This window comes from Cupressus sempervirens, chromosome 6 (assembly GCF_028749045.1).
Source record: "Cupressus sempervirens isolate cs-2001-9-10 chromosome 6, ASM2874904v1, whole genome shotgun sequence".
Lineage (NCBI taxonomy): Eukaryota > Viridiplantae > Streptophyta > Pinopsida > Cupressales > Cupressaceae > Cupressus > Cupressus sempervirens.
In genome coordinates this window covers 299,400,458-299,423,867 of record NC_143123.1, presented here as the reverse complement: position 1 = coordinate 299,423,867, position 23,410 = coordinate 299,400,458, and the positions used below count along the sequence as shown (strand labels likewise).

General features: G+C 35.1%; 1 protein-coding gene across 3 annotated transcripts in view; it reads left to right on the top strand.

Annotated features, from left to right (window-relative positions):
• Positions 1-23,410, top strand: part of CHR18 (chromatin remodeling factor18) — a 311,394-nt gene that overhangs the window by 212,080 nt on the left and 75,904 nt on the right. For all 3 annotated transcript variants that reach the window (XM_089787935.1, XM_089787937.1, XM_089787936.1), the window contains exons 23-24: positions 9,613-9,699; positions 22,264-22,329. In XM_089787935.1, the coding sequence (XP_089644061.1) occupies positions 9,613-9,699; positions 22,264-22,329 (153 nt within the window). The remainder of the gene's footprint in view (positions 1-9,612; positions 9,700-22,263; positions 22,330-23,410) is intronic.

The window sequence follows — 23,410 nt, the reverse complement described above, 5'->3', positions numbered from 1 at the left end:
ATAGAAAATTTCTATCAAGGATGTTTAAGAGGTAGCCAGTACATATCAAAGGATCATAATGGTTGTTGAGTACACCAATGAGCCCGATGCTGAAGTTGTGCGTGACTCACTGCCAAAATTTACAAAGATTGTTGATACTCTGTGAACATTTCAATTTTTCATTTTCTTTAAGTAGAATAGTAGTAGGAAAACTACATGTTAAGAACATCTATGTTGTAAGTACATGATAACATGCACTTGTAGAACCAGCTTATGCAGTTAAGTTGCAATCGCATGGGCATGCAACTTTGAATAAAGTCAAAGTAGTTAGTTAGAGATAAGTCAAGGTGGTTGAAGTTGTTCTACTTTTTCCTCCATCTTTCTCTCTTCATTTCTCCTTTATAAAGGAGAGAGCACATTGTAAATAATCACCTTTTGCTTTATAGGAGAAGGTTGGGCTTGTGACTTGAAAGCTTTGTATTTCTTGTTGCAAATCTATGAAGTTTACAAAGAAGCAAGTTTTTCCTAAACTTTGTGTTGTAATACTTGGAATCAATCTTTGTCTCTTACGTTGCATTGATTAATTTAGCTTTCTTACTTCTCTGTGTGTGAAATATTTGAGTATTTGGTGTAGTTTTTGAAAGATACTGAGCTTTCATAAACAAGATTGATATAGTTTGATAGTGGCTGCAATTACTTGGATTTAAAGACTTTGAGCTTTATTAGTTGTTTGCCCATTTGTTTCATGAAGGTTGCTTGTAGGAGACTATGGGTTTTTGCTATCCACCGTACAAGTCAAGTTATAACTTCTGTCTTAAGGTTGTTCTTATGTCAACTCTTAAGCCACCAGTATTACCAAAGTAGTAGATCCCTTTTGTTAAATTGCAAATAGTTGTTGTTAGTATAAGATCAATCCTGAAAAAAGAGGAATTGATCCCGTGAACAACCCATTTGTCAATTCCTGTTAGGTCTTTGTTGTAGCCACCTATGGTAAGAAGGGAGCCTCCCTTATTGCTGAGAGGAGAGATTTATCTCACTACATTGTTGCCTAAACTTCCCATTTTGTAAGTTGTGGTTATAGAGGCTTACAAAATATTTAGCATACAGGTCTCATGAACTCTTTATTATTCTTTCCTTGTAGGTTTTCCTTACTCATCCCTTATCATATTACTCCACTCAACCTCTATTGTTTTTTCCATACATCGATGGAGACTATTTGTTTGCTTTGGCATAAGAAATGTTAGTTTCTTGAGTGATGTTCGAATGAGCTCCTTCCTTCCTTCCACCATTCACATAAGATCTTCTAGCATAGCTGCGTGCTAGGGAATTTCCTAATGGCTTGTGCTATTCCATTTGCTTGGTTATTGTATTCAAATTCCTTTTATCACATTCTAGCCTACCACTAGAGTTACTCTCCACTTTTCTGACCATTTTTAAGAAGTGATGTTTGGAGAGGTATTTTGAATTTGTGCTTCAAAAAAGTTGAAGATTATAAGGCACTTTGGGCTGGGTTTCTCAAATATAATCACCTATATATATCGTTTCACAACTACACAGTGAGAGTAGTGTTCTTGGGATGAAGAATATTAAGTTATTTAGGGCCGCCTAAGGAAGGAATGACAGTGAATAATAGGAACAAGGCATGATCTATTAAGACAATGCATAATCGACAAATTACAAATATATAATAATAATAGAAATAAATATTGATAAAATTAAATAAATACAAATAGTATAAAAATAAAAAATAAAATTTATGCAAAATAATAAAATTGAGATATAACCAAATTAAACTTATTGTGATATTGCTGTTAGGATTTAACTGTGTGATTTTGAGTCAAACTCCTTGACCCATGTTTCATGAGTAGTGATTCAACATGAATCGATCACTCATGAGAATAAATGGAACACTTAGCACTCATTGCATCTAGGTGATGCTCATAGGGGTGAAGCACCAAGACTTCCTGGGAGGTCTGCCATCCCATTACTACTCCATCCTGAGTGCGCTTAACTACAAAATTTCCTCCATAGTTAAACCCAAAGCTTGCAACCCCATTTGCAAAACCTTCACCAAGTGTTGTGCCTTATGAACTGTTCATTAGAAAGCCCCTTAAGCTCATCAATTGATAAGTAGGAGATAATTTCCACAGTAAGTCAAATTATGATATTGCTATCAGGATTTAACTGTGTGATTTTGAGTCAAACTCCTTGACCCATGTTTCATGAGTAGTGATTCAACATGAATCCATCTCTCATGAGAATAAATGAAACACTTAGCACTCATTGGATCTAGGTGATGCTCACAGGGGTGAAGCATGAGGACTAGAAAATTATTATCTATAAAATTAATTATTATTATATTAGGGATAGATCATATTATGTATTTAAATCTCAGCAAAAGGAGAAATAGCTTCAATGAAATATACACAACATATCTTTAGTTTTATAATATCACTTTATCTTGTACAATAATTTTTACTTTTTAAAACATCAAATAATACTATTTTGTCTTCCGTTTCACCCCAAATAAAGTCATGACTAGAAAAATTCCCTTTTGAATTAATTTATTAAGCTATTGGGATGATAAAATAGGCTAATTGAGCTATTGGCGAGATTGCAAAAAAGAAGGGCATATTACATATGGTCTCCATCTTTCTCCGGTATATGGGAAAATCTTATTAATAAGTGACAAAATAGCCTTTGGTGTGTTGTGCTGAGTCGTTATAGTCGTGCACTTCTTTCTTTAACTTTTTTTTCATTCCTATGGGTTTTTCTCCCTTATTATTGTGAGAGGTTAGCTTGAACAAGGATATGTGACATGAGAATTTGGTATATCTGTCTGTGTTCTCACATTATTTTATACTCCCCATGTTATCTTTAACAATGAAGGTTGGTGAGAATGTGGTACATTGTTTTAGTAGTCCTATTAGGTCCTAAATACACCTGTAAACCAAGAACATAGTCTTTGGCAATATGTTATAGAGTATCAAGAATATTCTACATATTATCACGATCAGGAGGTCAAGGTCACAAAATAGTCAATTTGATTGTATTCAGTCATTTGTGTTGAATTTGAATAAATTAAGTCCATGCTATCTAAATGCTTTATATGCCATTTGTAAAAGATGCTATAATCTGAAAGGTCAAAGTTGGTCAAGCAGAGTGTGTATTAGCCATTTCCCAAGGATGGATACAGGCACCTTGCAAAATAGCAAAACCTTCCCTATTTTGCAGGGCTTCCAAATTGCAATTTGTGAAACTACCAAAATTCTCTATTTCATAGGTACCAACAATTGCACCTAGTGCAGCTCCGGAACCTCACTGTTTCTCAGGTACGAAAAATTGCAACCGACGAAAATACGAAATGTTGTTGTATAAGCTGTGAACTAGCAAATAGTTCCGAAATGGGAAGATGGTCGGTTAGGGAAATTGAAAAAGTTTGTAATTGTAATAGGAATTGAATGGTCAATTTGGTTGTAACTGTCATGGAAAGCTTAATGGGCATAGGTTTGTTGAACCATCATAAAGTTGAGTTTGCAAATAATGTTGGGCTGGGTTTAGAAGAGGATGAACAACTAGAGGTTAATAGTGGCAAACTTGTGGTCTCTGACTGTCAGCCTTGGTCTATAGATAGGGTGATTGTCACTTGGTCTATAGATAGGGTGAGTGTCCAAGAAAATTAAGAATTAATGGTGGAGAATCACTCAAAAGTTTATTTTGTAAGGTTTTGCAATTTATCATACTTTATCATAAATGAAAGTTCAATTCTTTTCTTTGAAATCTATGACATTTTAGATTTTGTTTTTGTCATTGACTTGTCCTAACATATCAAATGGACTGAATCAAGCCCAAGAACTATTTGTAATGAAGTAGGTCGCTTTAACATTGTTTAAAACAAAACAAAAATCTGTAGTGTATGAGTGAAGAGTAAGGTTGTTACATGCCTCTAATGAGTTGTTTATACTAAGGTTAAGCATGGATCAACAAGATGGTTTGAGATTGTTTGAATTTCATGGGTACTTTGCATCAAATTGGTATAAGAGTTGGCAAGAGATCTGGGCTGAGGAAAAATCGTTGTGGTTTTTTTTCATGATTTAATGGTTGCAGGTGCTTGTCCATCTAGTTGCAAGAGGGAAGATATGAAGGTCTATCAAGGGACATAAGAGATGGTCACGAGCCACAAGAGATGGTCCATTGGTTACCAAGAGGCCTAAGGTGAGAGACAAGGAATGGACTCACAGGTGAGGCACAAGTAGGCGGTGAGATGATGTGGCATGGAGAGGTGGACATGTAGGTGGTAGCACTACCATTGAAGGTAAGTTTGAAAACTCCATTGGAAATAGTCACTAGAAGATTGCAAGAGGAAAAGTTTAGCAGAGGCATCCAAAAGAAGATAAGAAGACAAAGAGACAATGACAAGAGGCATAGATGCAAAGAAGCCCAATTGAAGATGGACATTTGAAGTCTAATTTTATTCTAAAGATAACTTTTTTAAGGGACATGGAAAAATTTCAAGGTCGAGAGTATGGTATAGCAACACTCATTGCACAAGCACAATCAGGAGGTCAAAGGTCACACAGTCAATTTGATTGTATTCAATCATTTTTAATGTTTTTTAATCAATTAAGTCCACGTTATGTAAAGGTTTTATAAGCCATTTGCAAAAGATGGTATAGTTTAAAAAGTCAAAGTCAGTCAAGCGAAGAGTCTATTCGCCTTTTCACAAGGTTGGATATAGGCACCTTGCATAACTTTCTCTATTTTGCAAGGCTCTCAAGTTGCAACCTATGAAATTGCGAAATTTCATTGTTTTGCAGATGCAAACAATTGCATGTTAAAAAATTGTGAAGTGTCACTATTTCGCAGGTACTAAAGAGTACAAGTTGTGAACTAGCAGATAATTCCAAAATGGGAAGATGGATGGTTAGGGAAGTTGAAATAGCTTTTAACTGTCATAGGAATCGAACGGTTTGTTTGGTTGTAACTATCATGGGAAGCTTAACAGGAATAGGTTCATGGAACTGCCATAAGGAGTCAAATTATTTATAAATATCAATGCTGGGTTGAGTTTAGAAGAGGCTGAATAGTTAGAGGTTAATAGTGGCAGATTTGTGGCCTTTGACTATCACTCTTGGTCTATAGACAGGGTGAGGGTTCAAGAATAGTAAGAATGAATGGTGGAGAATCACCCATAAATAATTTTTTGTAAGGTTTTGCAATGTATCATATTGAATCATAAATGAAAGCTCATTTTTTTGCTTTAAAATGTATGAATTTTCAAATTTTCTCTGTTCTTGAGTCGTTCTCACATGTGAAATGGATTGAATCAAGCCCAAGAACTATTTGTAATGAAGTAGGCTACTTTAACATTGTTTTAGAACAAACGGAAAAACTACAGTATATAAGGGAAGACAAAGGTTGTTACGTGCTTGTAGTGAGTTGTATCCGATAAGATTAAGGATTGTTCAATAGGATCCTATGAGATTGTTTGTGTTTTAAGGGTACTCTACATCAAAAGATATTTTAGTAACTTATGTTTTAATTTTATCTACTTATCATGCATGCAAAAGACAACCAAATTCTAAATATTGTACCTGGGGCTTGAGTGTTTCTTCTCCTTGCCACTTCTTAGGAAAACAGCTTTGTTGTCACATTGTAATACACTCCCATCTCAACAACATTGAGGTTTCTCACCTCAATCTCAGGTACAAGCCTCTATATGCATTCAATGAAGCCCTTCATGTCCTCTCTATTGGTAACCCCGTTGGATGAAGATAAGTGAAAACAATGGTTGAGAAAGTACCCCACGACATGCATGGGTTGGTGAAGTTGATTGTTCCACCCTATGTTGCAGGGTTCACCACATTTCTTGCATGAAATTCAAAACTCGGTGAATCTGAATAAAATCTGTAAAATTCATTGTAAATTGGCACAAAATTTGTATGGAAAAGCCTGGGGCATTTCTAAGTTAAATCCGTAAGGAAACATAATGATGCAATAATCACAATCAGCAATTGAGAAACTTATTAATGCAATAATCTCCTGCATAAATTAAGAAATCTCGACCCCCACTTTTAGAAATGAAATCTTTGTTTTCTCACTAATATCCGAAGGCGACACGATATTACTAGAATGCAGAGGAAATTTGTGAGTGGAAATTTCCTAGAAAAATGCCCTTAATTTAGTTTTTACAGTCCGAGACTAGAATTATCAAGGAAGTCTAAAATCATACGATATTTAAGAATTTCACTTAATAAATATAAACTATTAATATTAATTTTCAAACGTAACATGATATATATTGTACATAATAAATTTAGTAAATAATAAATTTGATTATTTTATTTCAAATTTATTTAACAATGTCTAATTATTTTGACAATTTAATCAATTTATTATTTATATGGTTAAAAAAATTAAATTTATATAAAAGTGAATTTAGGGCCTAATCAAACTTTTTACCCCTACTGAATTTCATGTGAATTTTATTGGTGTCAAACATGAACTCGAACTCAAACCGTGTGACTTATGTTGCGCCCCTTATCAATACTTACCCATATGGCATCAAATTTTAGGCTGCCCCCCTTGTAGTAAGTTTTTACAGCCTCTTTGGCTCTATCCATGGCCTCATAAATATACCCCATTGGGGTTTGATCCTCATCAGCCAAGCGGAGAACTTTATCTTAGGGCTCTGTCACCTACAATTGACAAGTACAAAAATATTTTCATTAATTAGAGACTAGAGTAACAAATTAATAATCAAAGAATTATTTAATACAAAACAAAACAAATATTCAACTATTGAAGTTTCCAAGTTACCTTCACAAATGTTGTAGCAACCTCAAAAATGTGGTTGTCAAAGACAATGCATGCAAGACTCTTTCTATCATGCTTCTTTGAATAACCTGAGTCTAGCCATGGTTGACTCACAACCATTTGCTTCACTAAGTCAAAGAAGTAATAACACTTTGCAATGTTAAGAAAATTGTTGCAAACCTTGTGACTATAGGTTTAACCAACTCCTTTCCATGGGTGTGTTCTCCCATCAAGCGGATAACCCAAGGGAGATTGTAGATTTTTTTTTAACATTTCTTCCCTCCTCTACAACCAGTCTCATCTAATCCAATCTTCCCATGTCGTCCAAAAGAAGGTCAAGGACATGCACTGCACAAGGAGACCAAGAAAATGTGCTATACTAGAACCAATAGAAGTGGAAGCTAAGGGGATGGTAGATTTGTGGATCTGTGGGCCACGATGGGAGCCCATTGTGCCCTCAAGTGGTTCTTCATCTTCATCAAGGTTGGTTGAGATACATAGTCACAACCCAAATTATTTTATTATGAAATGATCATTGTTTTTAGCAAAATCTAGATTCTAAACTAATGATGGTGATTGTAAAGTGATAAATGATTCTTAAAAAGAAGATAGTGTTGGATACCTTGTGATTTAGGAATGGCTGCCCTCATGGCCATTTTGCCCTTTCCCTTCACAACTTTTTCTCTTCTTGGGCAATGAGCAAGGCATTCATCTCACTCTTTATTTGATCTATGGTGAACTAGCAGACCCTTGTGTCACGCCTTATGGTCCCTCTAAGGTGGTATGTCAAATGGGATGTGCCTCCACTAAGTACCTTTTCACATTTTATGCATATCACAGTATTAAAGTCGGGTCCTTCAAAATCATATGCCCATGCGTTGTTTCCAGCCGCTTTAGGGCAAGTTCCTACATATCTAGATGTACATGCATCTATTGGGGCACTGGCTGAACATGTAGCTGACCAAGTTGTAGATGTATCCCTATTTGCCATTCAAAGAAGAGTCAACTTACACATGTCAGACAAAGTGAGGGCACATATTTGGAATTTAATAAGGAAATTTAGAAACAAACTAATTTAGTATAAAACTTTAGATATGTTTAAACATAGCTGAAACTTGAAAGAAAAAAGTGAGGTAAATTTTACAAAATTTGCTAAAATAGAAGTGTTAGATCTTATTCATTACATTCTAAAAGGCGTTAAACTAGATTGAAAATGATCTGATAGGAGTTTGTATAAACTTGGATGCATTTAATACGAGACCAAATGATTATAAAACAAAAGAGAGAGAATTTTGAAAACTTACTTGTGAATCAGAATTTACTTGAAAAATTTGTTCGAATCCACTTCAAATCCTCATCTAATTGATCTAGAATGTTGCAAATGATGACCTTTCTCCTCCAAAACCTTTCTAAGCTATCCAAATTTACTCTACCAAAGTAAACAAACAATATTGACTTCTTGCTCGGCTGCCTTTGTCATAAATTGCCGCGGCCGATATGTTTGCGAATTCCACGGGAAGTATTCAAGTTATTTCCAATATGTTTAGTATTTCTCGACGATATTTCCCCAACTTTTCTGCACCAAAGCCTGACGATAACTTGGTGTATTTAGTCGCTGTCGCGAACTTATCACAAGAAGTTAACCTCTTGGCGATATTTTAAATTATGTTTAAATTAATAATAGAAATTAAAAGAAACTTAAAAGAAAATGAACAGAACAATTGAAAGGAATGGAATAAGACTTAAAAGAGCAACAATAAAATTACATTAACCATAATAAAAATCAGAAAAATAAATACATAAAAGGATGTAAATAAATTTTTAATAATCATAGAAAAATCAAAATATGTATTTATGTACAAGTTCTAAAAGACGTTTAAGAAGACAGTCAAAATGGAAAGAAATAATATTTAAAAATTAAAAACAAAGAAGATTAAATGAAAGAAAAACAAGGATAAAAAATAAATAACAATTGAAAAGAGAACAAAATAAATGATTTAATATATTCTTGAAAATATTTGAACAAGACAAAGGAAAAGAATCCAACTAAACTTGAAAACAAACAATAAAATTAAAAGACAAGGACTAGATAAGAAACAGGAAAAAAATTAAAATTAACTTAATCTTTTCCTTTGCTTTTTTCCTATTTAAATTTATTTTAGTTTAACTGTATTGCTGTAATGGAGAGCAGTTGTAGGAGTGTGCTTTTGCACATGGGTGCTTGCCTCACATTGTCAATGTGAAAGCAAAAATAGAGGACTTTTATGTGCATAGATGTCTGTGTTTAATTCTCAATGGAAAGAAACAACAAAAAGGTCTTTTTGTGTAAGGCTGTCTCCTTTTAATTGTCAATGCCCTTATAGTTTTTGTGTGTGGTGGATACAAAATATGATCATCGACTAATTATTTCTGTGTTCGTGGTGAATCCTATTCATGTTTGATGTTTGCAAGTGGATAGTGTAGTACCTTTCAGCTCTCATTTGGTTTTGCAAGTATATAAAAACAGGAGTGTGAATTGATCTTTATTGTATGATCATGAGAACATTTCTAAATTGTCTTTGCAGAGTTTCTGTGTTACAATGTGTAAATTAGTGATAGTTTAATTTAATTATTTAATTGACTTCTGATGTCTTAAAAAAGGACTTTACATTAATTTATTGTTTTCAATATTTTTTTTTTGAATCTATGGCAATTTTTGCAGTCATCAGCACGTACACATTAAACATTTCATATGAGTAATTTACTTGCAACCATTTGTAGCTTTTGGATTCTTTTTATAATATTATTTCATCGCAATATTCCTGTGGATCTTTGCAGCTGGGTAGCATAAAAAAGAAAATGGAACTCTCCAGTGATGAAGAAGCCCAAATGTTAAGGTCGTCTCAGCAACAACTTATCAGTAAGGTTAGTGTTATGCTTGCCTCATAACTACTTGAAATAGTCTTAGAACATCTTTTGTATTGAATTGTAAAAATATATTCATTTTAAAGTGGAGTTATTTTGTATAAATTAATGTGCACCTTCTATTTATTTACATTGATAGTTTTGTTTGCTGAGCCTAAGGTTATAAGTTTGCAGTGGTGTTAAATGTAAGTTAATTGGAAATATATTTCTTCTTTCTTAAATAACAATAGGTTCTAGTGTGGGGTGTAGTTACACGACCTTTGTATTTGCCTATATGAAAATTAATATTAGAATTATAGGCAAGCTACATTACCGAAGAGTATATGTTTTTAAATCTAGTGTTCATGTTCTTTCGACTTCTGTCCTTTACAAATTGTCTCATACAATTTGGAGATTATTCGTTTCAGTATGTATACCTAAAAAATTCGACCAGCAACATACAATTTCTTGGCAATAGCCGTCGTCACATTTCGCCATCTGAAAATGAGGATATGTAAAATACAATCAGAGAGCGAGTTAAAAAACACAATATTTTTCATGCTCAAGGGATAACAATTCTTGTATGCATGGCTTTCCAGCTCAATTTGATGAATATTAATTAGTAAAAATAATACAAAATCTTGTATTTGTGCTGAAGATGATAACTGAATTGTAGAACGAATACCCAATGTACATGAAGCTGATCAACTGCCAAAAGCAAAAAGTTGCCAAGGCCAGAGGAAAATTCGACAGGTTAAACATTTGTTTAAATATAAATAGAAATACATTTTCTTTTTGGCAAAACTCATTGAGGAGATGCATCTAATGAACTTGTAAATGAGTAAAGCTGAGTCTTGACACATTTGATTGATTTAGATGCAAATTGATTACAAAGTTCCATTCTCAAGTGGATTATTGATGGCTGGCAGCCATATTGTCAAAAGCAAAATGACAGTAGCAAATAGTTGTACATTGTAAACCTATATGTATACACAAGATGCAAACAATTTACGTTTTCCTCTTCCCAGCTGTAGTAAAAACTACGGGAGAGCTAGAGGGTCTAGTCCTTGGAGTCCACTATAGCTGTACCCACTCACTCAGTATGACTGATTGTTGATCAACCTCCGTCTTAGATGTAGCTTCTGTTGAAACTGATAATGACTCATCCTCATCCTAAACCTCCTCATCCTTCTCAACATCAACCCCAACCTTGTTGCACCCCTCCATAGGTTGCCTCTTCAAATCATAGATCTCAGCCTCTATAAATAATGGCTACTCCTATGATGTTGTAATTTCCATGCTTATTTTGATACTAAAAATTTCCCAAACATTTGGAAAGTATTGCAGAACTAAATTTGTGTAGCAATATGGAATCTGTGAATACATAAGTTTATAAGTGTAAGAAATGATAATGTTGAGCAAGGAACGAGAAACAATCCAAGTAAGTTAAGTGTGAAACAATGTTACCATAAGATAAGCAATTCCAAGAGCATACACCAAGATGGTTCAACAATGGAGACAAGGATTTATAAGGGGAAAGCAAAGAAAACCCCTTGTGAGTTATTATGAATGAAGGCAAATGCCTAGAGAAGAGAGAGAGAGAGTGTTGGAGCAAAAGTAGCTCAATACAATAACATCAAGTGCTTAGAGTGGTGTTGTGGTTGTGAAGAAAGAAGGAGGAGCATCTCTTATATAGAGATGAGAGAGGAGTTGCATTTTTAACTCCCATTTCTATGAATGCCACATTCATAATAGGTGTGTGCAAAGTGTCACAATCCTCTTAAGGAGGATAAACTAAATAAAGAAATAAACAAGAGTTGTCCTCACATGTGGAATAAAGGACAAACAATGACATGTCCTCCACATGTGTACAAGTGGACAAACTACATGTAGGGACCCTTGGAATATCCCAATTAAAATATATCCAAGGAAAGATTAACCTTTCTAACAATAAGCAATACCATAGTCTTTCCAATTCATATAATTGCATTCCAATCGGATCAGATAGTAAAATTTAGAATTCCACAAGGCTTGGACACAAATTATTTTCCAGCCATAATCTGCTCAATGCACCATGTTCACTATAATCTCAATATGCAAAACACAATAAGAAAATTGGTACGGAGAATTCTAACATCAAAATATTGTGGTTTGACCATATTTCAAGAAATCGAGCTAGTAAAGAAGATGATTCGGAACAGTGTTGGCAACACCTATTAATGCTATTTCATTGAACCTTGGAATATGTGTAGAGTCGTTGTAGATGAATGTAGTCCTTTGACCCACGATTTTCTTTGAGGGATTTTTCGTAGGCTATAGGCAACCCTTGACTTTGGACACAACAATATGCATAGTAGATGGACTAGGAGCTTCTTTTCCTTCACACACAGTACATCATAGCATGAGATTATCACCAAACCATTTTCACGGCAATATCTAATGCAATGGTAGAGTTCCGTCTCCACAACCTATAAATCCTGTTTTTATTTACCAAAGACGACTTCTCACTATCCAAAAACAATTACAAACTCCACTTCTACCATGACATATTTGTTCAATTCGATATCATGCCACCAAACAATATCAATACTCTTTCAGCCGGAGGTATTAATCTCATACCTGTTGCTCCACCACGTGCTACAATACTTGAGACTTCTCTTTTATCTCCATCGTAAATTCTCCTGACAAATTATTAACTGCACGGTGAAACCTGAAGTACAATTTCTCACAAAGATTAGGGATACGCCATTCTTAATTCCTAGAGGTTGGTGTCAATAGGAAAAATTGCAGTCACTAAGAAGTCATGAACAATGTACTTAGAAAAAATGTTTTTCATTGAGTATCTTCAAGAAAAGTGCCAACCAAATAGCTTGGGAGCTTGAGCATTACCAACTTCTTTACATGCAACCAATTAGACAATTAAAACACTATGGTGGTAATGCTGAAGTCTTAACCTTGAACTAAATAGTTTTATTTTGTAGGAGACTTTTCCAATTAAGGATAGTAATAATAAAATAAGCTTTAATCAGCCCAACATGATGTTAAAACACATATTGGCTACAATGGCATCCCTCGTGAGACGAAAATTATCCTACGGAGATGGGAATAGGCTAATCGCACAACCAAGAGGTTTACACATGAGAAAGGGACATGACGTATGTCCAATCATTGTAAGAACCTATGTTGTCCAAATCAATTGTACCTGCTCATGTTTTGTCTACGTTTGTTGTGGACAACCAAAGATTATATTGTTCAAAGACAAGGTCATTTAGGCCCTTTTGAGCTGATTTGTTCTCCTTCTCGTGATGGCCTCAAACAAGCTCCAATAGCACTCACATGTGGATGAACAACAAGATTTGGAGAAGATTCAGAGGTAACTTTTTGCAGATTTCAGCTTTTCTGCGCCAGTTTTTCCACCAAGGATTTGCAAGATAAGATATTTGAGAGTTTAAAATCAATGTGAAAATACATTATAATTTTTGTCTACTTATCATGCTTGTGAATAATTCAAAATTCCAAATCTTATGCCTAGTGTTTGACAGGTTCTTCTTGTCTTCGAGAACTCTAAAGAGAATAGCTTACCACTTGCACTCTGGTGAATTTCCCATTTAGACGCAACAAGGTCTATCACCAGAAGCTTGAATGTCATCTGTTGAATACATATGGTGAGGCCCTCCGATCTCTCAAATGTAATCTTGGTAGGAATTTAACAAGGAATCCGAAAAGTAAAAAAGAGAGTTGAAGACTTATAATTCTACTGCATGAATGGGTTAGTGTGGCCAATTGTTTCGTCAATCAATAGTTTCCCATTTCGGATCGTATTTAAGGTTGTCTCCTTGTAGTAATTTTTAATATACTGCTTGGTCTTGTCCATGGTCACATAAAGATATCCCATTGGGGTTTGATCCACATCTACCCAGTGGAAAATTCTAAGAAAGGGCTTCAACACATACAATTAAAAACTACTAAAAAATTAATCATTAAACTTAGTGCAACTTTTTGTATTTGATTGTATGCTTTTTTCATCAATATTACAAATCATTTCAAATTGCACTCATTGATTCATAATCAAGATGAGAGGAGCATGTGGATTTTCCTTATGCTCTTCTCATCCTGATGACGAATCACCGAGTGTGATTTGAAATGTTGATGCCAAAATGCCACACACAATCAAATCAAGAAAGCTGCACTAAGATTAAATTCTTCACAATAATTAATCACTAAAGTCACAAATTAATAATGAAAGACTCGAATATAAATATATCAAGTATTCAAGTTTGGAAGTTACCTTCACAATCTTTGTAGCTCTTCGTGCAAATAGGTTGTCGAAGACAATGTATGCAACACCCTTAAAGCTTCTCCGAAGAACCTGAGTCAAGCCTTGACTCACAAATATTTTCTTCAAAGCCGTCAATGAATTAAGAATACTTTCCAACATCACAAAAATTGTTGCAAACCAAACAAGAGAGAGAAGACTAACTCTGATAATATAACAGGAAAGACCAATAACTTAAGTTGCAACTAGCAACAAATATGACCCAATGTGTATTATATTTTCTTAAAAGTAGCTGGTTCAATTGATAACAAGAGTCTGCGCACATAAAGATGATTTTCAAACCTGAAATTTGTTGACTGTTTGTATGCCCAACCTAAGTAGCTCAAAAATCTTTTTTTCTTCATAGAGACTTGGTAGCAAGGAGAGATACAAACACAACAATGTCAATATATCATTGGTTGCAACTTGATATTACAATGACCAAGTTTACTAGTTGAAAAATTTATGGACGACATCTTTATGAGTCACGACCCATATAAGGTCTGCTCCTTTCTATAACTTTGATTCAGATGGACATGATAATGACGACCCTGAAGGATCGCATAAGCACATGAGACATTCTCTGAACCCTAATACCATTGGAATAGAGTTTTGGCAATGCTATCAGCTGATGCAGAGCTACACCTCTTTGAATACTTCTTGTGGAATTAGCACTCAAGAAGCTTCAACAGTGAGCTCTTACACATCATGTAAAGATTCAAACCAAAATTCATAAGTTGGGACAGCATCCAAATGCTTTAAAGATTCTTGAATAGCTTTTACAAATGAAAAGATGCCACAAATTGCTTTTATGATATTAATTTTGGATGAGTTAAATACGTTTTTACAAATTTATAACTTAATCGAATGAGTAGAATAAAAGTTAGTAAACTTTTGCCAAATTGCCACCATGAAAACTAGATCCTGACCAGTCTGCTCTAAATCGATCATAACTTTCTTAAGTCAACATGAACTTTTTCCAAACCAATGTCAAATTGGAGCTAACTCAAATACCTTTCCAAAAATAGAAGTTTTAGGTCTATATCAATTCATTTGTGCATGTAGCAGCAAAAAAAACAGTTGGATTTCTGGAAAAATAACCTAGAAATGTATCATAAAACTCACAAAAACAAGCTTCTCTATATTACAGTTTTTCTTTGAGCTTCTCCAACAATTACATTCTAAAACTCATGAGCAATACATCATATTTTAAAGCCTTTTCACATTGTATAACTAATTAATTACCCCTCATGACCATTCACCTTCTCGCTTACATCATCTTTACATATTGTCAACATTTTATGACAATATTTTATTACATATTTGACAATTTTCATCTATCTTCACAATATGACTCTAAACATAATAAATGGACCTAATACATATCCAATATGATGAAATTAATCCGTTTACATCAATAATCATTTTGAAACAATACGACTCTAATTGACTTTACAATGTAAAATATTTTTTTTGAGTTTCCATCCCATGCGTGTTTCTGCATCATACTCCCGACTTTGAAACTTTTTCAAATCCTCTTTGAGACAGCTGCCAAACAAAATGTTAGGAAAGAAATTTTCATCTTCACTGTGGGTTTGTATTTCTCCTCTTCGTGTTGTCTTGTGGTTTGGGCTTTGAGCACCCAGAACTGCCATGTCATCTTGAGTTTTACTGTAGGCTTGATTCCTCTTGATAACCTAGAAACTATCTTCTGTCCATAGTTTGTCATCAGCAACATCATGTGCTGAACTTCTATTGTTGCATACATGTGCAACTTTACCAAATATATTTTCCAATTAAACTCACCTTTGTTGTCAATATTTATATGCCATATCTCTATGCTTGGAGAATAGATAAACTCTTGTGTCTTGTTGTGGTCCATTGCTAATGCTTCTATAGTCTCTTCTCTTGAGACAAAACCAAACTTCATGAGCTGAACCTCTTCTTCATGCCCTTCATTTTGGCATGCCAAACTATCATCTTTCTCTATGGGTGCATTTTCTACTCTCTTGCACGAGCTTTCAGCATAATCAAACTCTTGTTGGTTGTTCTTATCAGATTCTTTGTCTTGTTCCTCTATTTTTACTTCAAGAACATCTCCATTTTCTTCTTGTTGTACTGCAACCACTTTCTCTTTCAATGGATGTATTTCCTATTCCTTTGTTAGGATTGCTGTCCCAAATTCACATGCATCCACACCTTGTACAATTTCATGTTAAAAAAGTTCTTCCAAACATTCTTTTACTTTCTCTTCAAATTCTTCATGTGCTGGAAATTCTATTCTATCAATCAAACGTATGCTCCTTGTCATTGGCCATGATGCAGCATCATCATCTAATGGAACTAAATTAAACCTTTTTTCATCCTTTTTGAGAGAATATATATTCTTTCTACAGTCATACGGTTGAATTATTAAATTGCCATTCCCTTCCTAAAATTAAGTGACAATCGATTAAAGGAATAATATCACAAACAACATCATAGTATTCTCTAATATTGAAAGGATTACAAGCTTGTTCAATAACATCAATCCATCTGTTATCATCTAACGCAAATAAAATGTAAGGTATTTAATGTGGAATTCTTGGAAGCTTCAGCTTTTCAGCTATTTCTATTGAAAATATATTTTCAACTGAACCGCTATCTACTATGACTTTACATACCTTTCCCTTGCACTTGCACTTTGTCCTGCAAATTGAATGTCTTTGAGGGTGCCTTGTTCTTGTTTCTTCAACTTCTTCCATGATGCCTTAAGCTCTCATTTTTCATTCTGAAAAATTCAATTAACAAGGATCTACTATTGGATAAAACCTTAGATTTGGTTAGGAAGTATTACTAATGGCCTAACCTTCAGACTGATGTCAGACACTTTGTGGAACCATGTATGATTTGTCAAAGAGCCAAAGGGAGGACCACTAATGCAGGGCTCTATCAACCTTTGCCAATACCATCTAGACCATGGGTAAGCATAACAATGGATTTTGTGATGGGGCTGCCAAGAACATAAAGAGGGCGTGATAGTGTGTTTGTTGTAGTGAATAGGTTCAGCAAGATGGCTAACTTCTTACCATGCACCTCAACCAATGATGCTTCTGTACGGCAAATTTTTTTTTCAAAGTAGTCATAAGGATTCATGAGCTACCTCACAAAATAGTTTAAGACAGGGATGTGAAGTTTGTTGGACATTTTTGGGGGACTTTGTGGAGGGAACTTGAAACCAATTTATCCTTTTCATCAGCCTATCACCCTCAAAATGATGGGCAAACAGAGGTAGTTAATAGAACATTTGGGAATTGGTTGAGATCACTCACAAGGCAACGTGGAGAGAAGTGGGATGCAATCATATCTCAAGCTGAATATGCGTTTAATGACTCCATCGATAGGAGTACATGAAAGTCACTATTTCAAGTGGTGTATGGGATTCATCCTAGAGGGATCTTAGAGTTAAGAAATGTGAGTTCACAAGAACAAGTTAGTGCACAAGGAAAAGGAGTTTGCTACAGTCATCAAAGAGATCCATGACGAAGTCAAAGCACAACTTCAACAAACCTCTGAAAAGTCTAAGAAGCATGCAGATCAGAAAAGGAGACACTTGGAATTTGAAGTTGGAGACCTAGTCTGGGCTAATCTCAAGGAGGAGTTGGTACCAAAAGGTAAACATACTGAGCTCATGTTGAGAACACTAGGTCATTGCCAAATAGTGAAGAAGTTCGGAACCAATGCTTATAAGATTCAATTGCCACCTGAGATTGGATTCTCTCCCATCTTCTACATAGAAAACCTCACACCATTCAAGGCAGCCAATGAAGGAGTTGATATAGGGCAGATGGCTGATGTAGAAGACATAAAAAATCTACCATTGAAGGAGGCACCAAAGTTAGAGAAGATACTTGATACCAAAGTTGTGAAGAAGACAAGAGGAAAGGAGTTCAAACAGTACTTGGTAAAAATCAGAGGTTATTCTGACATAGATGCCGTGTGGATGACAAAGGAAGACATAAAGAAACAAGGTATCACTCTACAAGAGCTCATCTCAAGTGGGCTTTAGATAAGTTTTCTAGGGGTGTAAGGTGAAGGGGCACCTATGTGAAGAGTTTTTTTCTTTATTCCATTTCCACATGTACATATATCCATCATGCATTAGAATAGATCATGTCATTCATATTTGTTAGGTTTTGTCCATATCATCTAGTCTTTTAATTGCATTCAGTTATAATAAAGGCCTATTTTGTAAGGCACTTGCTTGATTTGGCACACATATAATTCATCATGTGCAAGTTGTCAACTAGCCTATAAGCATGCAATTAGTTTATTTAGTTCAATTTTAGGATCATCTAAATGTTTTAGAGGGGTCACACAAACAGAAATGCATGGTAGTTTAATATTGCTTACATATTACAAAGTTGCACTTTTACAACTAGGAAATTCTAGCAATTTTAGAAGTCTAAGAGTCTTTCAAACATGCAAGAGCTCAAAAGTCAATAGTCGCGTGTTTTGGTCGAATCATATCATTATTGAAAGGTATGAACAGCTGAAAAAGGTTTTTTGAACAAGTTTGGATATAGAAACAAAGAAAAATCCTGATTTTTGATTGAAAATTTTCTGCTGTATGATTCTCATGTGTGTGTACAACCTTGACAATGTCTGAAACCTATATGGTTGGAAAGAGCTTTGAATTGGCTTTCCAACAAATCCATTGGGAGGTTCTAACTCATCCGTATGTGGGAGAAAATTGAAATTTATTGAACAATGGTTGAAAGCCAGAGTATTGTTTTTAATGTTTTTTGGCCTTTCCCAGCCTTGGTACAGAGGTATATGGACTGGTAAAGGTCTGAAACCACCACGGACGTTTAGAGGGTTGAGCTAGCTTTAAAATGAACCTGATTTGAGGTTCTGACACGATAGGATTTGTTAGAAAAGTTAAAAACATTGCAGATAAGTCAGAATTTGCTTAGAGACCAAGGGTTTCGTAAAGAAGCTTGTTTATCTCCTCTTACCTCCCACCAAACACGTCTTTTTGGATTTAAGAAGTTTTTAGAGTATTTGAAGATTTGAAAATTCATTTTTATGTTTGGGTTGAATATTATTCATGGTAGAGAGCCCTAGTGGGCAGATTTCCTTATTTTCTAGGAGGAACAGTCATAGAAAGTGCTATAACTCACATGGACGTTTGAGTTAAGACTGGAAATTCAGGGTTTAGTGTAAAATCAATGTCCTCTAACTATTTTAATAATTTCTTGGCCATTATCAATTTATTTTGTTGCACTTGCTTCATTAGTGTGGCCTAAATAGGCCTATTAATCCATTGATGTTGTGAAATCTTGGAAGAGTGTTTTGGATTTTTGATTCTGTTAACATAAGATAAACCGATGAAGTATGAAGAGCCTACGGTGAAAACAATGAACTTGGGTGATCAGGAAAATCCAGAAAACATTCTTGTAGGAGATGATTGGAACCCAGTGTTGAAGGCGCATTCAAAATATTCATGGAGTACAAGGATGTTTTCGTTTGGACATATAAAGACTTAAAAGGAATGCCACCGGAGCTATGTGTCCACTGGATACCATTGATTGAAGGTGCAGTACCTGTACGGAAGCAGTCGTACCGAATGAATAAGAACTATGCGACACGGGTCACGGAAGAAATCGATAGGATGATGGAGGCAGAAGTAGAACTGAAGATTAAGAAAGAGCAAGTCTACAAGCTACAGGTGGAGCTGAACGAGTTGAGGGCACGGATGGCCACTACGCCAGGGACGCATCCCTTTGTTTAGTATTTATGCATTGATGTACTTTGGTTATTTTGAGTTTTGTTGTATTGTCATCCAGAGACGACTTTTCTTTTGGGGTGGATGATGTTGTCGGTAAAATCTATATTGTAGCCGATGGGTAGAATAGTATCTGAATGGGTGTGTGACGGTTGAGTCACCCCTTCGTAAAGATATATGTACACCGTCTGAGATGGACTTTGGATCATCGTTGTAATCATTGTATTTGGATTGTAAACATTGAGTGCATATATGAATAAAGTATCTATTCTGTGTTGTATCATGCTTTACTACATGTGTTAAGTATCTTTACCCTGTATGGTAAATAGATTCCTCAACATCAGTAGCATACTGTAACAACCTTGAAATGAAATGACTGAGAAGAAAATGTAATGATGATTATTTGAATTGGACCACACCCGCTAATGGCCTCTGAGACAGAATGATAGACTTTAGCTGATTCCTTCTTTAAGCCATGGTAAGCAATTTTGACAAACTCACCTTGGCTTGTCGTTATTATTGATGCAAGAACTTGTAGCTGCAATAGCAGATAACTAAAACCACTTACTACTGTCGGTGAACTTTTTTTCTTTCCACAAAATGACAATTCTCCCATATGCATTAAATAAATACACCTTCCGTTTTATCTCCAAATAAGGTATTTAAATTGTGTACTTAGCTCTTTTCTCTTATGCGATCGGCATATTCGTGCTCGATGAGCATAGTAGTCTTAGAAATATGGTTCTCCGTTGACTCAAGACAATGATCATAGAAACTTTAAGGCTTCAAACACACTTATGCTTCAAGTACTCATCTCTAGTAATGTAAATGAAAAACGTCCGGCAACTGCAACTATCTTAAGCAGTCTTCTCTGTGCTGAAGATTGTATTTGTCTGGAAAAGGACCTATATCTTCCAAAAATTGATTCACTGCAAGGCCCCCGATATTCCATTTAATAAAATATAAAGCTCCAACATCTGTACCCCAACTTGAAGAAGTAGAAGAGTTCGATAATGCCTCCAGTGGGAATCACGTAGTAGTGAACATCATGAACGTAGCAGACTCAAGACCAAACACTGTGAATAAAGCTTATCTCAAGACCAACCGGAGGTCCTAGCTATATTATATGGAGTTATTTTTTCTCTAAAAAAGATTTGGATTCTTTGTTCGAAGAAATGAGATGCCCTCCAACTTTCCCATTGTTTTAGATGATGCAAGGAAAGGCTCTTGGAGAGAATCAAGTCTTGCAGGGGACTTTTTTGCCATCTCATTTTCTGTTTATTGTTTCTTAGCTTGATGTGGTTGGTTATGGAGTAATTTTGGAATCCTGTTGTTTGGTTAATCGTCTCCAGGGTACTTAATGCACCTATGCTGTTCTCCATTTGCAGTGTATGTCTCTTTTCTTGTTTGTGGGTGGAAATTTTGAGTTGAAGAAAGTCAGCTTGGGGGGGCATTTTGAGATTCTTAATAAGGCCTCATCCCCTGCTTATGAGTTTGTGCACCGTCTTTAGTTGAATCTTCCAAAATGCAGTAACTTATGATCTCTTGTATTTTTTTTGTACAAAATATCAACTTTCTGTTCGTGTTCCAAGGTTTCATCTCAACTTGGTTGAGAAAAAAGTGCTCCATCAATGTTTTCAAATTCCCTTCACAAGTCCAAAATTCTGTTTTTCTTGTTCTTGTGCATGTTTGCTATCAACCTACTTGATCCATCTGTGATTACGTACTTGATTTCTAGATGGTTTGATTGATCAAAATGCAGATCCTAAGTTTGAAAGGTTGGTTCTCTTCTCACATTCCCCATTCTAGGAATTATTCCTTCTTCATCCCCTTACTCCTCGAGACTACTCCCTAAGTGCATGATTGGCAAAAATCCCCTAGCCCAATGAAAGTTTATTTTCTTTATCATTGTTTCACTCTCACTCTCATCATAAGGTAGTCTCCGCATCTCTAACAATATCTCTTGATATTCAACATTGCCCAATTGACTAGGATGGCTCATATTCCCAAATTGTTTCATCTTAAATACGCGTTCTCAGTTTGAGACTTCTTGTCCTTAACCAAGCTTATGAAAGGTGCTCTCTAGATTCTTTGAATGCATAAGTAAGATGCCGGATGCAGAACCAGGACTAAGCTTGGATCTAAACTAACCAAGAGGTTAAAAAAAAGATTGGAGATTCTTATTTGCAATGGGGCTTGTGTTCAAGGTACAACAGGGTGGAAATTTATCTGTAAACAGATATTTGTTTTTCATTATAATGAATTCCCAAATTTTATACCTAAATCAATTTATCTGTAACTAGATATTTGTTTTCAATGTTTATGAATCCCTAACTTTTATACCAATGTTTTCTCCAATCTTAGATCTGATTATGTAAACTAATTCCAACTTTATTAGTGCATGTATTTGTGTGCATCTTATTTTTTTATTTTGTATTTTTTGGGAGTATGCCTTTATTTATTTTATAGTTTAATGAAAGGATTGTTTATGTGTTCCATCTAGATTTATACAGAGTCGGCTGAAGTAAAGATTCCAGCTGTATTGGACTATATACAAACTATGATTGAGGTATGCATCAATTAGCTATCTTAAAATATAATTTTGTTATGTAAATATTCATGGTCAAAAATTTGAACAGCAGTCGGGTGTTTCATGCTGTGTTGTTTTTAAATTTGAGGTTTTGATGCAAAACTAAACATAATTTGTCTCTAAACTAAGTGAATGTAGCTTAATATCAAATCCCTTTAATTTTTCTATTCTAGATGAAATCCCCTTGCCTGTCAAAGTTTGTTGGACCTAAATTTTTAATTTTTTAGTTTCATTTTATATGCAAGATTATTGTAATTATTTGCACCCTTCGGTTTTAAGGTGTAGTTGATGGTTAATGGTTATTAATGGATTAGGACTCGATGTTCTAGCTCAGGACTAGTTGTATGGCTTAGACTAGTTTTGATTCTTGAATAATAGTTTTTTGTTGAAGGTACCTAGCTATGGGATGAATTTTGATTGTCCTCTATTGCTTCGCATTTTGCGAGTCCCATCAAAATTCATCCCATAGCTTTTTTAACTATTCATTTGCAAGCTGTGCACCTTCCGCTATATCCTTCAACATCCTCTGACGTCCTTTTACCTGAGGCTTGTCCTTCGAAACCACTTTAAAAAAACCCCAAAAAATAGAAAACCATTGCTTTGGTTTTAATTGGCGAAAAAAGCAAAAAACACAGGCAAAATTTGGTCACGCCTTCCATTTATTCTTCCACCTTTACCGGGAACAGAACCCTCACCACCCTTATCTTCCTATTTCCTGCAGGTCTCCGGTGACTTGGATTAGAGACCAAAAAGCTAGTCACCTTTCGTTCCTCCCTTTCTTTAAAATTGCGGATCTCCTCCACCAACCTAAGCCATTCCACTCTTATCTTTGCCTTATAAGCTTCCTTGTCCACCCCAGTTGGCCACCACTTGAAGCCAAGTTTTCCTCCTGCTTCCCCTTCCTCTTCATTTTCAAAGCACTCAGTGTATTTGAAGCCCTTCCCCGACCATGCCCATTCCAGCAGAGAGTCAATCCCAACAATCAGATCTTTGTGGAATAGCGATTTCATCACCATTCCACTTTCTCTTTTGAAAATGCCAATTCCAATCCCCATACCAT